The sequence below is a fragment of the Apium graveolens genome, chromosome 1 (assembly GCF_009905375.1).
Source record: "Apium graveolens cultivar Ventura chromosome 1, ASM990537v1, whole genome shotgun sequence".
Taxonomy (NCBI): Eukaryota; Viridiplantae; Streptophyta; class Magnoliopsida; order Apiales; family Apiaceae; genus Apium; species Apium graveolens.
In genome coordinates, this window is record NC_133647.1 from 94,307,510 (window position 1) to 94,324,986 (window position 17,477).

Consider the following 17,477-nt stretch of genomic DNA (forward strand, 5'->3'; position numbering starts at 1 on the left):
AGGATGTTTACGAGATTCGGTCAAGTTATTTATGGCCTGAGTGTATCGATGTTTGCAAGGCTAATTCCAATGAGAGGACCTGCAACCTCAGCACCACCAGACTGTATGTGTACAAAGCAGCGTTGAAATCCAGGTTAAGGTTCCCACTGCACCCTTTCATTTTGAGACTCCTTTCCTAGTTAAAGGTTCACCCATGTCAGATTTACCCCAATGGGTGGGCGTTTATCATTGTACTCATCGTAAGCTACAATGACCTTGTTATTCCATTAAGTGCCTCAATGTTTCGAAATATTTTCATGTTGAAGGCATCTCCTTCTTCCAGGCCTGGCTGGGTTCTACTGCAACACAGGCACCGTGTTCCTCATATTGTAAACACCCACTCTCTTCACAACTCCATCCATCGGTTAAACAAAAAGTTTATGGTCTTGGAATGGAAAGAAGGTGATTGGGGAGTATATTTTAGACGTGATTTCAGTTGTCCCGTAGACAGTGTCACTACATTATTCACCTCACAGATATATGCTAAAATCTATGATCGTGACCTTCTTATTGACGATGATGGATGGACCCCTTATTGGGAGTCTGTTACGAAAAAAGCTCATCGAGGTCGGTATTAGCAGCCTCTCTAAAGAGGGTATTCATTTTTATTCTATCTCAAACTTAATCAAGTTTGTTCTTATATCTATCTTTCCTTTGATTTATTTCTGCCGATAAAGCACTGGATGCAGTAACTGACAAGAGTGACATGGTTACGAGAAGGATGGTTGGAAAAGCTGCCAAACAGGTTAATCACATTCCTAAAGTCTCGGCATTCCTTAAGGCCTCTGGCTCCGGAAAGAAAAGGGTCAAACATTCGGATGGAAACGTGAAGATCCCCTTCGAACCTTCATGGAGCATATCCATCAACGACTCGGTGTTCGGGAGTCCGACCCTTGCTCTTAAATGGTCCAAGAATTGCATTACTCCCCAGGCCTTGTTCACATCTCATCGGGTGAGAAGTTACTTGAGGCCGAGATGTTGGGGGCTCACGCGTTGTATCAAGTACTCTTAACTTGTAAAATGTTTCATTCAAGTGAACTTCTTTTAGTGAATTTTCTTCAGAGTTTTCAAAAAACAATTATAGGAGGGTCATTGGAAATCCTCCAAGAGGCTCTAGACCAACCTTCGTGGAGGTTCCGGTCGGCCAAAGGCCTCCATATGAAGGAATCGATAATTTCTAGTCTTGGTCGGCCGAGATCAGACCTTTGTGAAGGTCCTGGCTGGCTGGGACTCTCTGTTTTGGGGACTTGACCGTCTTGAGGCTTGGTCACCTTCGCATTTTATTCCTGTTTTCCATCAAGTTTGCCTTTTATGACCTCTCTTGTTATTTTCTTTGTTAGACCAATGCCTACTTTCTTGCATCCTCTAGATAAAGCATCAAGATGCAGAGTGACTATGTAACAATGCAAACTTCCATGAACAAGATGAAGATCTTTTCAGAGGAATGGGAGTCTAAGGCACATTAGGCGAAAGACAAAGCTGCTCTCCTCGAGAAGAAGCACTCAAAGGAGATGAAAAGGAGGAAGATGGAGCGGAGAAAGCTCGTAAATGTGTATCATGGATCCAAAGAGTTTCTCCAGATGATGGACGATCATGATGATCAGATGTGCTTCGTGAACATGGATATATGATAGCAAAGGGCTGTTAAGAACGTCTATAGCATGTATGCAGACGTGGTTGACCCGAGCCTTTTCACTTGCCCTTGGGAAGCTCCTATGGTTGATCCATCCGGACAGGCCTCCGGGTCCATACCCAAGACTTTTCGCCAGCAGTCCCTATCCAGTTCGAGTTGCGGGGGTTCTGGTTCTAAGCGAAAAGCTCCTTTAGGAAGCCCTAACTCCAAGACGGATCTCTATTGGAAGATCCAAGAGCCGATTCCAGGGAGTAGTAGCTCTTCCTCCGAGGCTGGTTCAGATGAAGATGGTGAAGAAGAGGAGGACGAGTTCGCCCAGGGAGAGGGGAACGAAGAGGAGGACGAGGACGAGGATCCTTCAGATGATTGAACGTGATAGCCTTGCATGGCTTTAGATGCCACATGTGGTTTTTTATTCAGTACTTTATCTATTTGAACTCCCATAATTTGTAACCTATCTGTCCTTCAGGACTAATTTGTGATCCTTCGGGATCTTATTTATGCATCATTTGGTTTGAATTTATACTTGTATTTTATTTTTGGCATTTGGTCCTTCGGGACTTACATTATTTAGATACTCATACTTAAATAAATTGGTAGACAGTATGATAGAAACAAACTTGCATAAATGGATAATATCTTTGAAAAATGGGTTCAACCCTTACATAAGATGGTTTCGTTGACCTTATTCATATATCTATTACTAAATACTAGGAACATGTTATGAATGACCTAAACATAATAAACCTTCAGGTTTGAAACATGCCAAGTGGGGGGCACTTCATCACAATGTAGGATCCTCATCCTAATGTCTTCTGAACCTTATAGGGCCCTTCCCAGTTAGGTGCTAGTTTTCCTCTCTCCCCGACCCATAATGCCTCAATCTTCCTTAAGACCAGGTCTCCTTGCTGAAAGAACCTTTCCTTAACCCTTCTATTATAATAGAGGGGTCTCTTCGTTGATGCTCTACATTGCAGGCGTCGGCATCATCTCTGACCTCGTCAATGAGATCAAGAGTGAGCCTCATGCCTTCTTCACTAGTTTTTGGTTCATAAGCTCGACCCTAGGTGATTTATGGGTGATTTCCAGAGGTACCACGACTTCGACTCCGTAAGCCAGCATGAACGGGGTAGATTTAGTTGTGACTTTGTAGGTGGTTCGATATGCCTAAAGTATATGCAGTAACTCATCCGCCCAAGTGTTCCTCGAGTGTTTGACCATTTTCTTTAGTCAATCAAGGATAATCCGTTAGCAACTTATGCCTGCCCGTTTACCTGTGGATAGGAAATCGAGGTAAGCGAAGCTCTATGCTATTATCGTCATGGTACTCCTTAAACTTTGCGTTATCAAACTGTCGCCCATTATCCGTGACAAGGATGCGTGGGATACCAAAGTCATATAATATTTTCCCAGAAAAATTGGGTAATTTGCTTAGTGGTTATCTTGGCTAATGTTTTAGCCTCAATCCACTATGTGAAGTAGTCTATGACTACCACAATGAACTTCCTCTATCCGATGCCATATGAAACGGACCAAGTATATCCATTCCCCATATCGCAAAAGGGATGGGTGTGCTGATGGATGTAAGTTTCTCTGGGGTGCTGTCATACTATCGGAGCATGCCTCTGACATCTGTCACATTTCTTTACATAAGCCTTTGTGTCGGCTAACATCGTTGGCCAGTAGAATCCCAATCAATTTATCTTATGAGCGAGGGAGCTGCCCCCAAGTGTTGTCCACAAATCCCTTCATGGACTTCCTTAAGTGCCTCCTCTCCTTCAAGAGGTCTCAAGAACTTCAAGTACAGAATAAAAAAAGACCTTTTGTACAGAAGGCCTTCAATTAACGAGTATATCAATGCTCTCACCGACAACTTGCGTGCCTCCTGGGCATCATCGTGGAGTCATCCAATCTCAAGGTGAGTTTTGATTGGATCTATCCAACAACTCGCCATACCAATTAGTGTTATTAAATTTATAAAATGTATAGTAGGGGTCTTCAGGACCTGGAAGTAGATACTCTTCAAGTAGTTCTCGATTTCAGACAAGGCGAACATAAATAGGGCATCAGCCGTAGTTTTCTCCTCTCTCAGAACATGTCCAGCGTACTATTTATCAAACTAAGTCAGTATGCACTTTACGACTCTCAAATACTTGGCCATTGTATCACCTTTGGCCTCAAACTCTCCATTAATCTGAGCATCCATGAGTCTCGAATTTCTACAAATCTTAGGGTTTTTGGCCCTCACGGCTCTAGCCAAGCCTAAACCGGCTAGAAAAGCTTCATATTCTACTTCGTTGTTCGTAGTTATGAAGTCCAACTTTAAAGCATACTCAATCATGAACCCTTTGAGGCTTTGAAAGATTAGGCCTACACCACTAGATTTTGTTTTGGACGCTCCGTCAAAATGGAGAACCCAATATTCTTTCAGATTCGTACCTTCATCTTTCCCTTTCTCTTCTCCTTCCAGGGTTACTATCTCTTGCCCCCGACTTTTTGGTCATCAATGGTGCATTCGACCACGAAGTCTATTAAGGCATGAGCCTTGATAGTTGTTTGAGACTTGTATTTGTTATCAAATTCTCCTAACTAAATTGCCCGTTTGATGAGTCGACCACTTACCTTCGAGCTATGAATAATGTTCCTCAAAGGTTGTTCCGTCAGGACTTCAATCTTGTGGGCCTGGATGTATGGTCTTAACTTCCCTGAGGTTGTGATGATGGCAAGTGCGAACTTCTCAGTAGTGGAATAGTTCAACTCCGCTCCATGGAGTACCTTGCTCACATAGTGAATAGGCTCTGGAATTTTTATTCTTCCTTTATCAGGACTACACAGGCTTCTGGAGTTTTTATTCTTCCTTTATCAGGACTACACTTACAGCTTGTTCTGATACCGCGAGGTACAAGTAAAGGATGTCCTTCGGATTAGGTTTGGCCAACAACGGGGCCTCAGTCATGTACTTCTTTAATTGTTCGAAGGCCTCTTGGATTTCAGTTGTCCATTCAAAATTCTTCACCTTTTAAAGGGTTTTGAAAAAGGACAGGCATTTATCTCCAGACTTTGAGATGAACCTCCTTAGAGCTACGATTCTTCCGGTCAGCTTCTGAACATCCTTGATGGAGTGTGGTGGTTCCATATCTAGGATGGCTTTGATCTTTCTAGGTTTGGCCTCGATTCCCCTCTTCGAGACCATGTGACCCAAAAAATTTCCAGACCCAACACCAAAAGTTTCTTGAAGATTCGGGCGTTGCGTGCTTTTTTTGCAAGTGCGATGTGTCTGGAAACTATTTGACGGGGTTTAACATCATCTTATGGTGCCTCGACACTTCAAATGCCTCTCTGAGATGATTAATATGATCGACCTTGGCTCGGTTTTTGACTAACATGTCATCAACATAGACCTCCATGGTCTTCCTAATTAGATGTGTAAATATCTTATTTACCAATCTCTGGTAAGTAACTCCTGCATTCTTAAGTCCAAAAGCCATAACAAGATAACAAAAGACATCAAAGTCAGTCATGAAAGATACCTTGGGAGTGTCATTTTTGTGCATTTTGATCTCATTGTAACCGCTGAAGCCATCCATGAAACTCAACATTTCTTGTTCAGCGATGTCATCGATCAGGGTATCAATCCTTGGTAGGGGTAACAGTCTTTAGGATATGCATTGTTCAAGTTAGTGAAGTCGATGCACATTCTCCACTTCCCATTGGCCTTCTTGACCATCACGGGGTTGACCAACCACTAAGAAAATTGCACCTCCTCTATAAATCAAGCTTCTAGGTGCTTCTCGACCTCCTATCTAAGCTTCCAGTCTGTTAGGGGATAAGTTTTCTTCTTCTGTTTCACGGCCTTTCGAGTTAGATTGACATTCAACTTACGAGTTATAAGGTTAATGTCAATCCAAGACATATCAACTATCGTTCAAGTAAACACATTACTGCCGTTCAAGTAAACACATTACTGCCGTTCAAGTAAACACATTACTGTTTTCTTATAAGCAAGTTGTGAATTGGTCCTTCATGGGTTAAAACTGAAAAGGTACATGTTCTCAAATTTCCTGACCTTATGTTTTTATACAATAATCTCATCTTTTTAAGAGTTTTGCATGACTTGCATTCGATTATGCTTGATCTCTCCAACAAAAATCTATGTTACGTGATGTATATATTGGTATGCAATTCTTTATATCCAAGTATTTGTTCAAATTCTCCCCTCATTTTTAACAACTTTGCGACCTTCTCTGATTATATAGCAAGTTAAAGTTGCTTTTCCCAAACACACAATCTATGTTTCCGCTACAAAGAATAAACGAGACAAACAACAAAGTATATGCAACACATAAAGTTTCACTTTAATTTAGTTCTCCATCTCTTCACAAACATGCCTGCATGCATAAAATTCTCTTCATACATTTGTCAACTTCGAGCTCACATGCATACAACTGGAGTTAGCTTGCCATGTATTGTTTTTTTGCTAATTACACACGCACACATTACTATTTTAGTATTTTAGGAATGAAACAAAAAAAAATTATAAAAAAATTATTTTTCATTTTTTCAGAAATTCTATGTCTCCATTTTCGAGCTTAGCAATGTCAAACTCTTCTTTATGTTCAATTTTCACAAATTCTATGTCGCCATTTTCGAGCTTAGCAATGTCGAATTCTTTCATATGCTTGATGTTGAAATTAGCAAGGGAAATCATCTCCTTGTTCTTTCCCCATAGAACTGTATAGAGGCCCATTACTATCAATCCCGACCCTGCAACACTGAAATTTTGCACCACAATAATTATGTAATTAGTTTCTTGTATTAAGTTACTGACTCTCTTAAATCTATGCCATAATTAAGTTATCAGCTATAAACTTCACATAAACTAAAAATGAGCACAAAGACAGGGAAATAGAAATTGCAATTCGTAAAACAAGAAATCTTTTGCAAGTTATATATATAAATTTATAGGTTGAAGCACTTACGTGCCAACATATAATTTCTCTTGAAGCAAAGCCCAGCTGAGAACAGCGACAATAACTAACAATACCGGGCTGAAAACAGAGACGTATAGCGGTCCTTTTCTTGTTATGCACCATGACATTAAGCAATATGAGAGTGCATTACACACAACTCCCTAAAAACCAAAAATCTAACTAGTAAGAGACGTAGTGTACATACTATTAGTAAATCACAAAATATAGCTATAAATAGCAAATACCGCGTAAATGCTTGAGATGGCTCTGATGGGAGGGTACAAGGACCATGACGACAAGTCGTGATCTGCCACTAGGCCGATAATTCCACACTGAAAACTGGCCATTACGCACATCAGAGCGGAGCTTGAGTACGGAGCTGGATACGTGTTGCTCATTTTCGCCTGATGATCAAATAAGGCGATAATTAGATAGAATCGCTGCATCACGTTTTTTTTGCAGACATTGTAGTATAGGCCTAGAGGTGAGGAATTACTTGGAGAATGAACCAGAAAGCCCAACAAACGGGACTGGCAATGAGAAGAAAAGGGCCTAACATGAAGTTTTGATGGTTATTTTGGTTTGAGGGATCTTGAGAATTCCGTATAACATAATTCCAGTGAATTGGGGATTCTCCAATGGGAACATTGGAGCCATGGTAGAATGAAAGCAACATTGCACCTCCTACGCAGATTATAGTTCCTATAACTTTCGCTTGCCCTGCTCTACTCTTGATTGCAGCACTCTCTATTCTAGAGAACACAAAAATTGATAAACAAAATAATCAGGGGTACAATCATGTGGAGATGTAAACAGGTGTCACATGGATAAACTGCAGAGTAGTAGAAAATATTCAAAACTTTGAAATGCGAACATACACATCGGATGATAAGATAAAACCACCACCTTGTACTCTACGCTACTAAGATATTTGTATCTTAGTGTACTGTTTCGGATCAAAAAATTAATTTCACAGTATAATTTTCTTGGCAAAGGGGATTTCACCGGAGCTAGCGAAGAAGATGAAAGAAGAAATAGAGTAATTACCGACAAGGAACAGCCATGAGGAAAGTGAGAGCCGGAAGTAAGTTTGTCAATGCGCAAGCAACTGTTGGTGTTGAATGTTTTAGCCCAACAAAGTATGTAATCTGGTTCAATGTCATCCTGCACAAATATATCAACACACAACTCATTGTATATTGCAAGTTTGCGACACAGTAAATCTTTTAACGCTATGTAGTAGTAGCTAGTTTTTATATAATTAAAACAGAAGATTTGAAGTTTAGTAGGTGATGGTACCCAAATATAGAAGATAAGAAAATCTGAAAGAAAATCGGTACTGTCATCCTGGGCCTTGTTTTCCTGCATTAAGATAAATAAATATAATTAAAACAATAATTAAACTATATATCATCTAACTATACTACACCTAATAAAGACAAAATAAAATGAACCATATTCATTTAACGTTTATCTTTACCAGTTTACAGAATACTTACTAGCTAATTAGTATTTGTTAACTGTTACAAATACCAAACTGTCACCAAATAAAAGTCGCGTACATATAGCGTGACTGTGTTTTATAATCACATGATTAAGCATGCAGGATGTTGAACTCACAATTATAATGTTTCAGAAGAACTTTGATCAAACTAACATATCATGGCATATGGCTAGGGTTTTGTATAGCTTAGCTATGACGTATAAAATTTTAAGAGACATAAACTACACACGCATAATACACATTCCGTGCATATAAACGCAAACGCTAGCTGTGTATACCTCTCCAAGAAGTAAGCAAAGGGGATTATAACTACAGAAGCAAAAATTTGCCGGTAAGCGACTTGGATGAGAGGGTTCATGCCCGAATTCATGGCTAGTTTTGACAAAATGTTCATTCCCGCATACCCAACCTGTAGCAGAATCATGACCAAAAATGGCAATGAATCTCCCATGATTATAGATAGAGGAGGTATTTGAGCTAGTTAGGTTTAGAAGGATTGATTTAGGTTCTCTTGACCTCTCCAGAGAGATATATAGCTAGCTAGAGAGATGGAGAGAATAAAACAAGTGAAAGGAAGGGGAGGGAATTTATAGATCCAAGTTGGTACCATAGTTGATTACAGCAACAGAATGATCGATCAAAGAGTAAAGCAAAATAAACATTATAAAACAAAGAAAAGAACAAACAATTTCCATATTTCTAGTAACAATATTGAGTATACTTTTATGCATGAAAATATGCATGGAATCAAAACAAAACAACAAAATAAGAAAAAGCTTCTTTTTCTGTTGGGGAATTGTTTGGTTCTCTAGTGTTTTACTAGCTTTGGCTGTTTCCCATCTTATTTGTAACAACCATATTTTGCAATTATGCTTTCAAACGAATTAATGCAGAACTGCAAAATAAAAAATACATTGTTTATACATATATATATCCACAGGGATTTTAAATACGAGATTTTAAATACTTACTGCACAAATACGTACAAAAGATATCAGACTAAGACAAAAATAGTTATTTATGGCATTTATCGTTACTGTCACATATATTATACTCTCATTTGTATACAAATGACATGAATAAAGTTGTTTAAAGTGGTGAGACCAATAATATTTAATGGATAAATTGATTGTAGTGAGAGGAAGTATGGGATGTAGTTAATTTTTATATTATTAAATTTTTACTATTTTTAGTAAGTTTGAAATGTATAAAATTGAATAGGTCATGAAAAAAAAAGAAAGTGTATAAAAATGAATGAAACAGATGAAATATATAAGATAATTTTCTAACATTTATATGATGAACAGGTTATGTACTTCATTAAGCATCTAGATGTTGACAAAAATTATTAGATATGGTAAACTACATCTATCCCGTAGATAACTGCAAGCTACAATAGGTATCAAAGTTGCATGAAACTATAATTACATTCAATAAGGGCAAATTTTTTATACGTACGTAATTGCCTAATTGGTAAAGATTTATAACAATCATTGAGATTATTAATAATAGACTTATAGTTTCTTATGAAGCTTTACAATAAATTACGTATCCTTGATTTATTTTCCATTTTTTTTCATTAACTACTTGATTTAATATATTACTAGTTGATTGATAACTGGGCGAATCACAGCCCGAAATTAAAAATAATATAAAGTTATTAATCAAATAAAATTGTAATTCATAATCTGTATGGAATACATATCGAAATATAATAAATAAATATTGTTAAATTATGTAGTTAAAAAAATTGAAGTTAAATGTAATTTTCTGAAATTTCACTATATATTCTAGTTATGCACCTAATTATTTACTTATATAACTCTAACATGTTAATTTTTACTAATACAATTATTTAAAAGTAAACACACTTACATGTACACTAATAAATAAAAATTGAAGTGAAGAAAAGTTGACGGAGAGTAGAAGTTAATTTGTGTTAGTTGAGATTTAATTACATAAAATTTTAAAAATAGTTGTATAATTTCTAGTGAGTACTAAAGTTTGATACTTCCGTGTTTTAAAAAAACATAGTATATATAGTTGATGACACCAACGAAACACGTGCCCGAGATTAAAAACGTTGAATTAGTATTTGTATAAAATTGAATTCATAATCCGCTGATTAAAATTAATATATTAATATAAAATATTAAATTGGTATTTGCAAAAAATAGTTATGAGGTTAAAAGGAATCAAATCACTTATAAAAATTTTCACTATAATTATGTTTCTGCATTGTTTTACTTGATATAGAAATCTAACATATTAGTTTTATTTTTGTAAAATAAATTGTATATTTATCTTATAAATCAAATATTTTTTATTTTAGAAAATTTAATATTAATTAATATTATTTGATAATTATCTTATAATTAGCGTTTTCAAATAGTATATTTAATATTACTTAATTATTGATAAAAATATTTTTTTAATTAAAAGTAAATACATGTTATTATACATAATTTAGTATTACTTGATATAATCTAAATATAACCCATAAATTTGTTAATGTTAAAAAAGTTTTTTAACTTAAAACTAAATAAACGTCGTTGATATAGATAGAAAATACATCATAAATACACATTAAATGTCGCATTAATTACATTTGGGTTTCTTGTCTGAAGTCCAATACAGACCTGTCTGGTCCGAGCTCGTAGCAGACTCAAGACGATCCATATATAAAAGGCCCACAGCAGAGGTCGTCAAGGTTCACGAACACAATTTGTTCACATGTTAGGCCCAATACGGCTAGAAGAGCAAAGACATGTGTCCTAAACGGACCCAAAGTCCTACACAGAAGGTTCTGGAGTTCCTTCCCTTATGGGACTCCTAATCACCATCTAAGTTGGAGACTTGTCCACCAAGTCTCCCCACACAAGTCCAACCCTAGACTCACCTCTATATAAAGGGCTATACCCCTCAACCTAAAACTACATTTTTGGCTTCATTATCTACCACACAGAGATACGTAGGCATCTTATAAGGACCGATAGTCCCGAACGCAAAAGCATCCATTAAAACTCGAAACTCACAAACCCTAGCATTAGATACTAATGCACTCTAATTTTTATTCCACAACATTTGGGCCGTCTGTCAGAAAACTACAACAATTATGGTGAATACACGAAGCAGAAATAATAGTGAAATAAACACTCATGTCACATCGCGAACAATCGCATCAGTGGTTGAAGTACCACCGCACTAAACCTATGCCTCCACCCAAGGAGGAACCCTGGTAGGGGCAACTGAGGCTCGGCCACAAGGGACGAATCCCCGGGCTCTTCAAGGGACGAATACCCGGGATCCTTAAGGGACGAATCCTCAATTTTAGCAGCTACATGCACCTGTGAACTCTCAACCCGTTGGGTATGAGTACTCGACGATCGTGACCACTAATCCCCCTTATAACGGGATGCCTTTATACCCCGAAGCTGGTGGAAGTGAACACTCTATTAGGAGTGAAGCACAAGGGCGGACGCCCCAATACATACGTGGCTTGACTCCTATTCTGGAGGATCAAGAATTCTCTGGACCTTATACTGATAGAGACTCTGAATCATCAGATGATGATGTTGCTCCGAGAAGGAGGCGTGCTGGTAAAGAGCCGATGCCTAGTACTGACCAGCGCCCAGGAGCACTCAAGGAACAAATCCCCAGGATGTCCAAGAGAGGATTAAGGCTCATGAAGCTGAGATCCAAAGGATGAAGTGCGACCTGGAGACGCACCTGACCCAAGACCCCAACTTGCTCCGAGGCGGAGAGATCTTTCTCCAATCATAGACCTGGATGGTCCAACACCAAGAAGGGTTTTTGCTCCAAGGGCTTATCCAAGTGATCTTATGCCCCTAGGAGATCCTGGTGATCCAAACCCACAATTCACTGATGAGATAATAAATGCCCGCATCTCAAGGAAGTTCAAGATGTTCACCATCAAAATATATGATGGTACTGGTGACCCTGTTAATCATGCCAGGACGTTCTCTAATGCCCTATTGCTATAACCCGTGAATGACGCTATTAATTGTCGGGCCTTTGCTCAAACCCTATCGGGTATGACTCAAAGGTGGTAAAGTTATTTAGCCTTGAATTTTATTGGATCCTTTAAGGACTTGAGCCAAGCTTTTATCAAGCAGTTCACAAGTGGCAGAGTACACAAGAAGAGTTCGGCCTCTCTCAGGGGCATAATCCAAGGAACAAAGGAGTCCCTGGGAGAATATCTGAATCGATTTACGAAGGAGGCTTTGAAGGTCCCTGATCTTGATGATAAGGTGGCTATGATAGCCCTATAACAAGGGAGTAGAAATGAGTTCTTCAAGATGTCCCTAGCTAAGCGCCATCCCGAAAGCATGCTGCAGCTCCAGGATAGGGCTGGAAAGTATATCAAGATTGAGAAAAGTATGAAGAAGACAGCTGTGAGTAATGAATCTTCTGGAAAAAGAATCAAAAGACGGAACAGGATTACGATGCCAAGGACAAGTATCCTTGAATTAGCAAAAGCTCGGACTCCTCCTCTTCTAAGAAGAATCAGCAACCAATATTCACTGAATATGTGAGGTTAAACGCTCCAAGGAGCCAAATCCTTATGAAAATTGAGAAAGACAAAAAGTTCAAATGGCCGAAGAAACTAAGAGGAGACCCCGAGAAAAGAGACAAGATTCGATACTGCAGGTTCCACAAAGATGTTGGTCATGAAACTGATGATTGTAGGAAACTGAATGATGGGGTTGAGTTTTTGATCCGAAGGGGAAAATTCGAACATTTCACCAAGGGTGAAGAGGCTGGAGGCCAAAAAAGAGACAATGACCGAAGAGATGATGATCGAAGGGGTAATGATAGAGATCGCAACCCACAGCCCCGAGGACCTGTAATCAATATAATCTCAGGAGGTCCTACACCAGCTGGTACTACAAGGAACTCTCGAAAAGCTTATGCGAGAGAGGTGATGAGCATAGTTGGAGAACCATCTAAGCAATCTATGTCAGAGATGATGCTTGAATTTGGTGACCCATACCTTGAAGGTTTGAAATTTTCTCATGATGATCCCCTGGTTATCATACCGGTAATTGGAAATTATCCTGTTATGAGGGTCCTAGTGGATAATGGAGCTTCCGTGGATATTCTTTTCCATGACATATTCATAAGGATGGGCTACAATGATTCTCAACTAACTCCATCCGATGCACCCATCTACGAGTTTAACCATGTGGAATGCAAAATCGAAGGAGCAATACAACTTCCCGTGATTATATGGGAGGAGCCCAGGGAGGCCACACTGTTAGGAATATGTTGTGTAATTGATGATAAACTAAACATAATACCTTAGTAGATTTAACTTAGTGAATTTTGTAGCACCCGACGGATGATCAATTATAGTCCCGACGGATGATTCAATATAGTCCCGACGGATGACTAATTGATATCTATCGTGTGACTAGCTTATGTAACAATAAGTCACTTAGCACATTTCTGCAAATAACTTTGTATAGTTTCTGTAGTAGCTTATGAGTCATGGAGACTGCTCGTAGATGTGCAGAATAGGTAGATTAAATGTAAATATAAGATGTCTTGTAATTCGGCACAAATGAAATGGAGTCAAGTGATAAATGGCTACCCGACGGATGATTAACAAAGCTACCCGACGGATGATTAACAAAGCTACCCGACGGATGATCAACAAGGCAACCCGAGGAATAACGAGCATATACCCGACAGATGATCAATTCAAGCATCTGTTGACAGTGACAACACAGTCACATGCGTTGGGTGTTTGCAAAAGGAATGTGGTAGTCTGTTTAGCAGGAAAATGATAACAAAGAAGCATTACCACTTTCATGCAAGCTATGAAGGTTTTCAAAGATGCTGGAATAGAGTAATGAAGTAGCATAGAGTTAGACTTGATAGTTTTATTTTATTATCTTGTCTTTTTGCTATGTAAACTTGGTGATATATAAACCAAGTGCAGCAAGTAGAACAACAACAAACTAGACTAAGAAAAAACATTCTCAGAGAAACATTTGTAAGCTGTATCATTTAGCATTTCTCTGCAAGTTTTAGTTGTTCATACTTGTAAGCAGCTGTGAGCTTATTTGAGCTACACAGAGTTCTCTCGATATATATATATATATATATATATATATATATATATATATATATATATATATATATATATATATATATATATATATGTATACATTCAAATCCACCAGAAAGTTTTAAAGACTTGTATTTTTATTACTTGTGTCTTGATTTATATAATTCTTTCATTCCGTACTTTGCAAATCATACACATATATATATTATTGAGTTAGAACCATTTTTCATAAATCTTAAAAAGAAGCCAGAATTACATTCAACCCCCTTCTGTATTTCTTGTTGTATTGTTTGAGAATAATAATTGGTATCAGAGAAAGCTCTTGAAGTACAAAGAGTTTAAAGTTCACAACAAAACATCAAGATGAACAAGAAGGATGTTGGAGTGAAGATTCCATTTCTGGACAAAGACAATTATCACCACTGGAAGGTGAAAATGCACCTACATCTTCTTTCTCAAGATACGACCTATGTGGATTGCATAGAAAGAGGTCCTCATGTACCAATGAGAGCTACAACAGGGAATGAACCATCTGTTCCCAAGCCTAGGCATGAATGGACAGATCCTGATATTGAGCAAGTCAGGAAAGACAAGAAGGCCATGAATATATTATTCAATGGAGTTGATGGTGATATGTTTGATAACATCATTAACTGCAAAACTGCCAAGGAGGCTTGGGATACAATTCAGATTATCTGTGATGGTACTAAGCAAGTAAGGGAAAATAAGATGCAGCTGCTAATTCAGCAATATGAGCACTTTCATTGTGAAGATAGTGAGTCTATCACTGACATTTTTATTTGGTTTCAAAAACTACTAAATGCTCTGAAGTTGCATGGAAGAGTCTATCAGAAAAAAGACTCCAATCTCAAGTTCCTTAGATCTCTTCCAAAGGAATGGAAACCAATGACAGTCTCACTGAGAAATTCACAGGATTACAAGGAGTTTACCTTGGAGAGACAGTATGGCATCCTGAAAACTTATGAGCTTAAAATAGAGCAAGATGAGAGGATGGACAAAGGAAAGAAGAAAGGAGGGTCCATGGCACTTGTTGCGGAGTTGGAGAAAGAGAAACAAGTGAAGGTAGAAGCTGTTGAGTCTACTTCAAAGGTCTGTGAAAATAAGGGCAAGGGGCTGGTAGCATAAAATGAAGATTCTTTGAGCCAAGATGATATGGATGATATTGATGAACAACTTGCATTTATTTCCAGAAGATTTGCCAAGCTCGAGTTCAAGAAGAACTTTGGAGCAGCTAAGCCAAATGGAAACATGGTGGATAAATCAAAATTCAAATGTTTCAAATGTGGCTTGGCAGGGCATTTTTCCAGTGAGTGTAGAAAGTCAGATTCCAGCAAGAAGAAGTTTGAGCCTATGGATTATAAACAGAACTATTTTGAGTTGCTAAAACAAAAGGAAAGGGCTTTTATTATACAAGAAAATGACTGGGCAGCAAATGGTCTGGATGAGGATGAAGATGTCAGCTATGTCAATCTAGCCCTAATGGCCAAGTCTGATGAAACAGAGACAAGTTCTTCAAGTAATCAAGTAATCACCACTAACCTTGCACATTTATCTAAAGCTGTGTGTAATGATGCAATCAATGACATGTCAATAAAATTATATCATTTGCGTGTTACACTTAAGTCCCTCACTAAGGAAAATGCTAAAATCAAAGAAAACAATTTGTTTTTAAGTGAGAGGAATAATGTGCTAAAGTCTCAGTTTATTGAATTTTAAAATTTGAGGATAGAATGTAAGATTGCTAAAGATGAATTAATTGTGTCCTTGAAGAAAGAAGATATTTTGAAGAAGCATCTTGAACGAGAGCAGGAGGTGATTAAAGCATGGAAATCATCTAGAGATGTCCATGCTCAAATCACCAAAGTTCAAGGAATTGAGTCCTTCTGTGATGCAACCTGGAAAAAGAGTAAAGAGAAGCCGGAATCCAATTTGGTTGAAGAATTTCTAACAGATGTAGACTCGACGGATTATGAGAGTCATCCGTCGGATAATCAAAAAGATTATCTGTCGAGTGACATAAATCCTCATCTGTCGGCTGTGAGCAAACCTGTGAGTAAAGCCAAACTTGCCAAGTTAAATGAAAAATATGGATCATTTTCCAAAAACTTTATTTCAGGAGAATCTAGTCAAGTGAAGAAGGAGAAGAAAGTGAATGTTGGTCATTTGTCCATCAAGCAATTGAATGACAGACTAGAAAAGATTGAGGTCAAAACAGAGGCTAAAAGGAAAAACAATAGAAATGGGAAAGTAGGGATTAACAAACATAACAACTACACACCTGATAAGTATGCTCCAAGAAAAATATGTGTTAAGTGTGGTAGTGCTAATCATTTGTCTGTTAATTGCCAACTTGCCATGCCTACTCCCATATCTGTACCACCTTCTTTTCCTAACATGAGTGCTATGCCTTCTATGCCTATGAATGCTACATCTGCACAGAATATGAATGCACAATTTGCTAATATGCCATTTGCACCTAATCCTTATTATGCTGCATTTAGTATGCCTCAAATGTCATTTAGCATGCCCTACTGGAATAACATGTTTGCAAATAGCATGCCATTTCCTGTTACTCAAAATGTGCATGATAATTCTGTTACAATTACTGGTTTCAAAGGTCCAACTCAGATGACTAAGGATGAATCTGATATCCCAAAGTAAAATGAGATAAAAACCTAAGAAACAAAGAAGAAAGCTAACAAGGCATGACCCAAGGAAACTTGGGTATCAAAATCAACTTGATTTGGTTTTGATGTGTGCATGGAAACAGAAAGAATTTGTGGTACTTGGATAGTGGTTGTTCAAGACACATGACTGGAGATTCTACCCTGCTCATAGAGTTCAAGGAAAGAGCTAGCCCAAGTATTACTTTTGGAGATGATAACAAGGGTTATACTGTGGGATATGGCTTGATTTCTAAAGACAATTTCATCATTGAGGAGGTTGCCCTAGTGGATGGTCTCAAGCATAATTTGTTGAGTATCAACCAGCTTTATGACAAGGGCAATTCAGTAACCTTCAATTCAGAAGCCTATGTTGTGACAAACAAGAGGAGCAACAAAGTGGTTCTCGCTGGAGTGAGAAAAGGAAATATGTACCTAGCTGACTTCAACTCATCAAATGCAGAATCTGTAACTTGTCTTCTCAGTAAAGCAAGTCAAGATGAGAGTTGGCTATGGCACAAGAAGCTGTCCCATCTAAACTTCAAGACCATGA

General features: G+C 38.0%; 1 protein-coding gene across 2 annotated transcripts; it reads right to left on the reverse strand.

Moving 5' to 3' along the window:
* Positions 1–6,012: 6,012 nt before the first annotated feature.
* Positions 6,013–8,795, reverse strand: LOC141720260 (WAT1-related protein At1g09380). 2 transcript variants are annotated; one of them, XM_074522609.1, is made up of 7 exons: positions 8,425–8,795; positions 7,942–8,004; positions 7,690–7,806; positions 7,139–7,394; positions 6,888–7,046; positions 6,652–6,803; positions 6,013–6,444 (listed from the first exon to the last, which is right to left on the reverse strand). In XM_074522609.1, the coding sequence occupies exons 1-7, from the start codon at positions 8,595–8,597 to the stop codon at positions 6,225–6,227; spliced, it is 1,140 nt and encodes a 379-aa protein (XP_074378710.1). In that variant the 5' UTR covers positions 8,598–8,795; the 3' UTR covers positions 6,013–6,224. The 2 variants fall into 2 exon arrangements, with proteins under 2 accessions (XP_074378710.1, XP_074378715.1); XM_074522614.1 differs by lacking the exon at positions 8,425–8,795 and adding an exon at positions 8,142–8,229.
* Between the last annotated feature and the right edge of the window lie 8,682 nt (positions 8,796–17,477).

Bases quoted from the DNA above. Each gene is read 5' to 3' on its own strand.
- LOC141720260 (XM_074522609.1), bottom strand. From the start codon at position 8,597: ATGGGAGATTCATTGCCATTTTTGGTCATGATTCTGCTACAGGTTGGG. The intron at 7,807-7,941 runs GTACCATCACCT...ATATTTGTGCAG, and splicing joins TTCTTATCTTCTATATTTGG to GATGACATTGAACCAGATTA. The intron at 6,804-6,887 runs GTATTTGCTATT...TTTGGTTTTTAG, and splicing joins CCATCTCAAGCATTTACGCG to GGAGTTGTGTGTAATGCACT.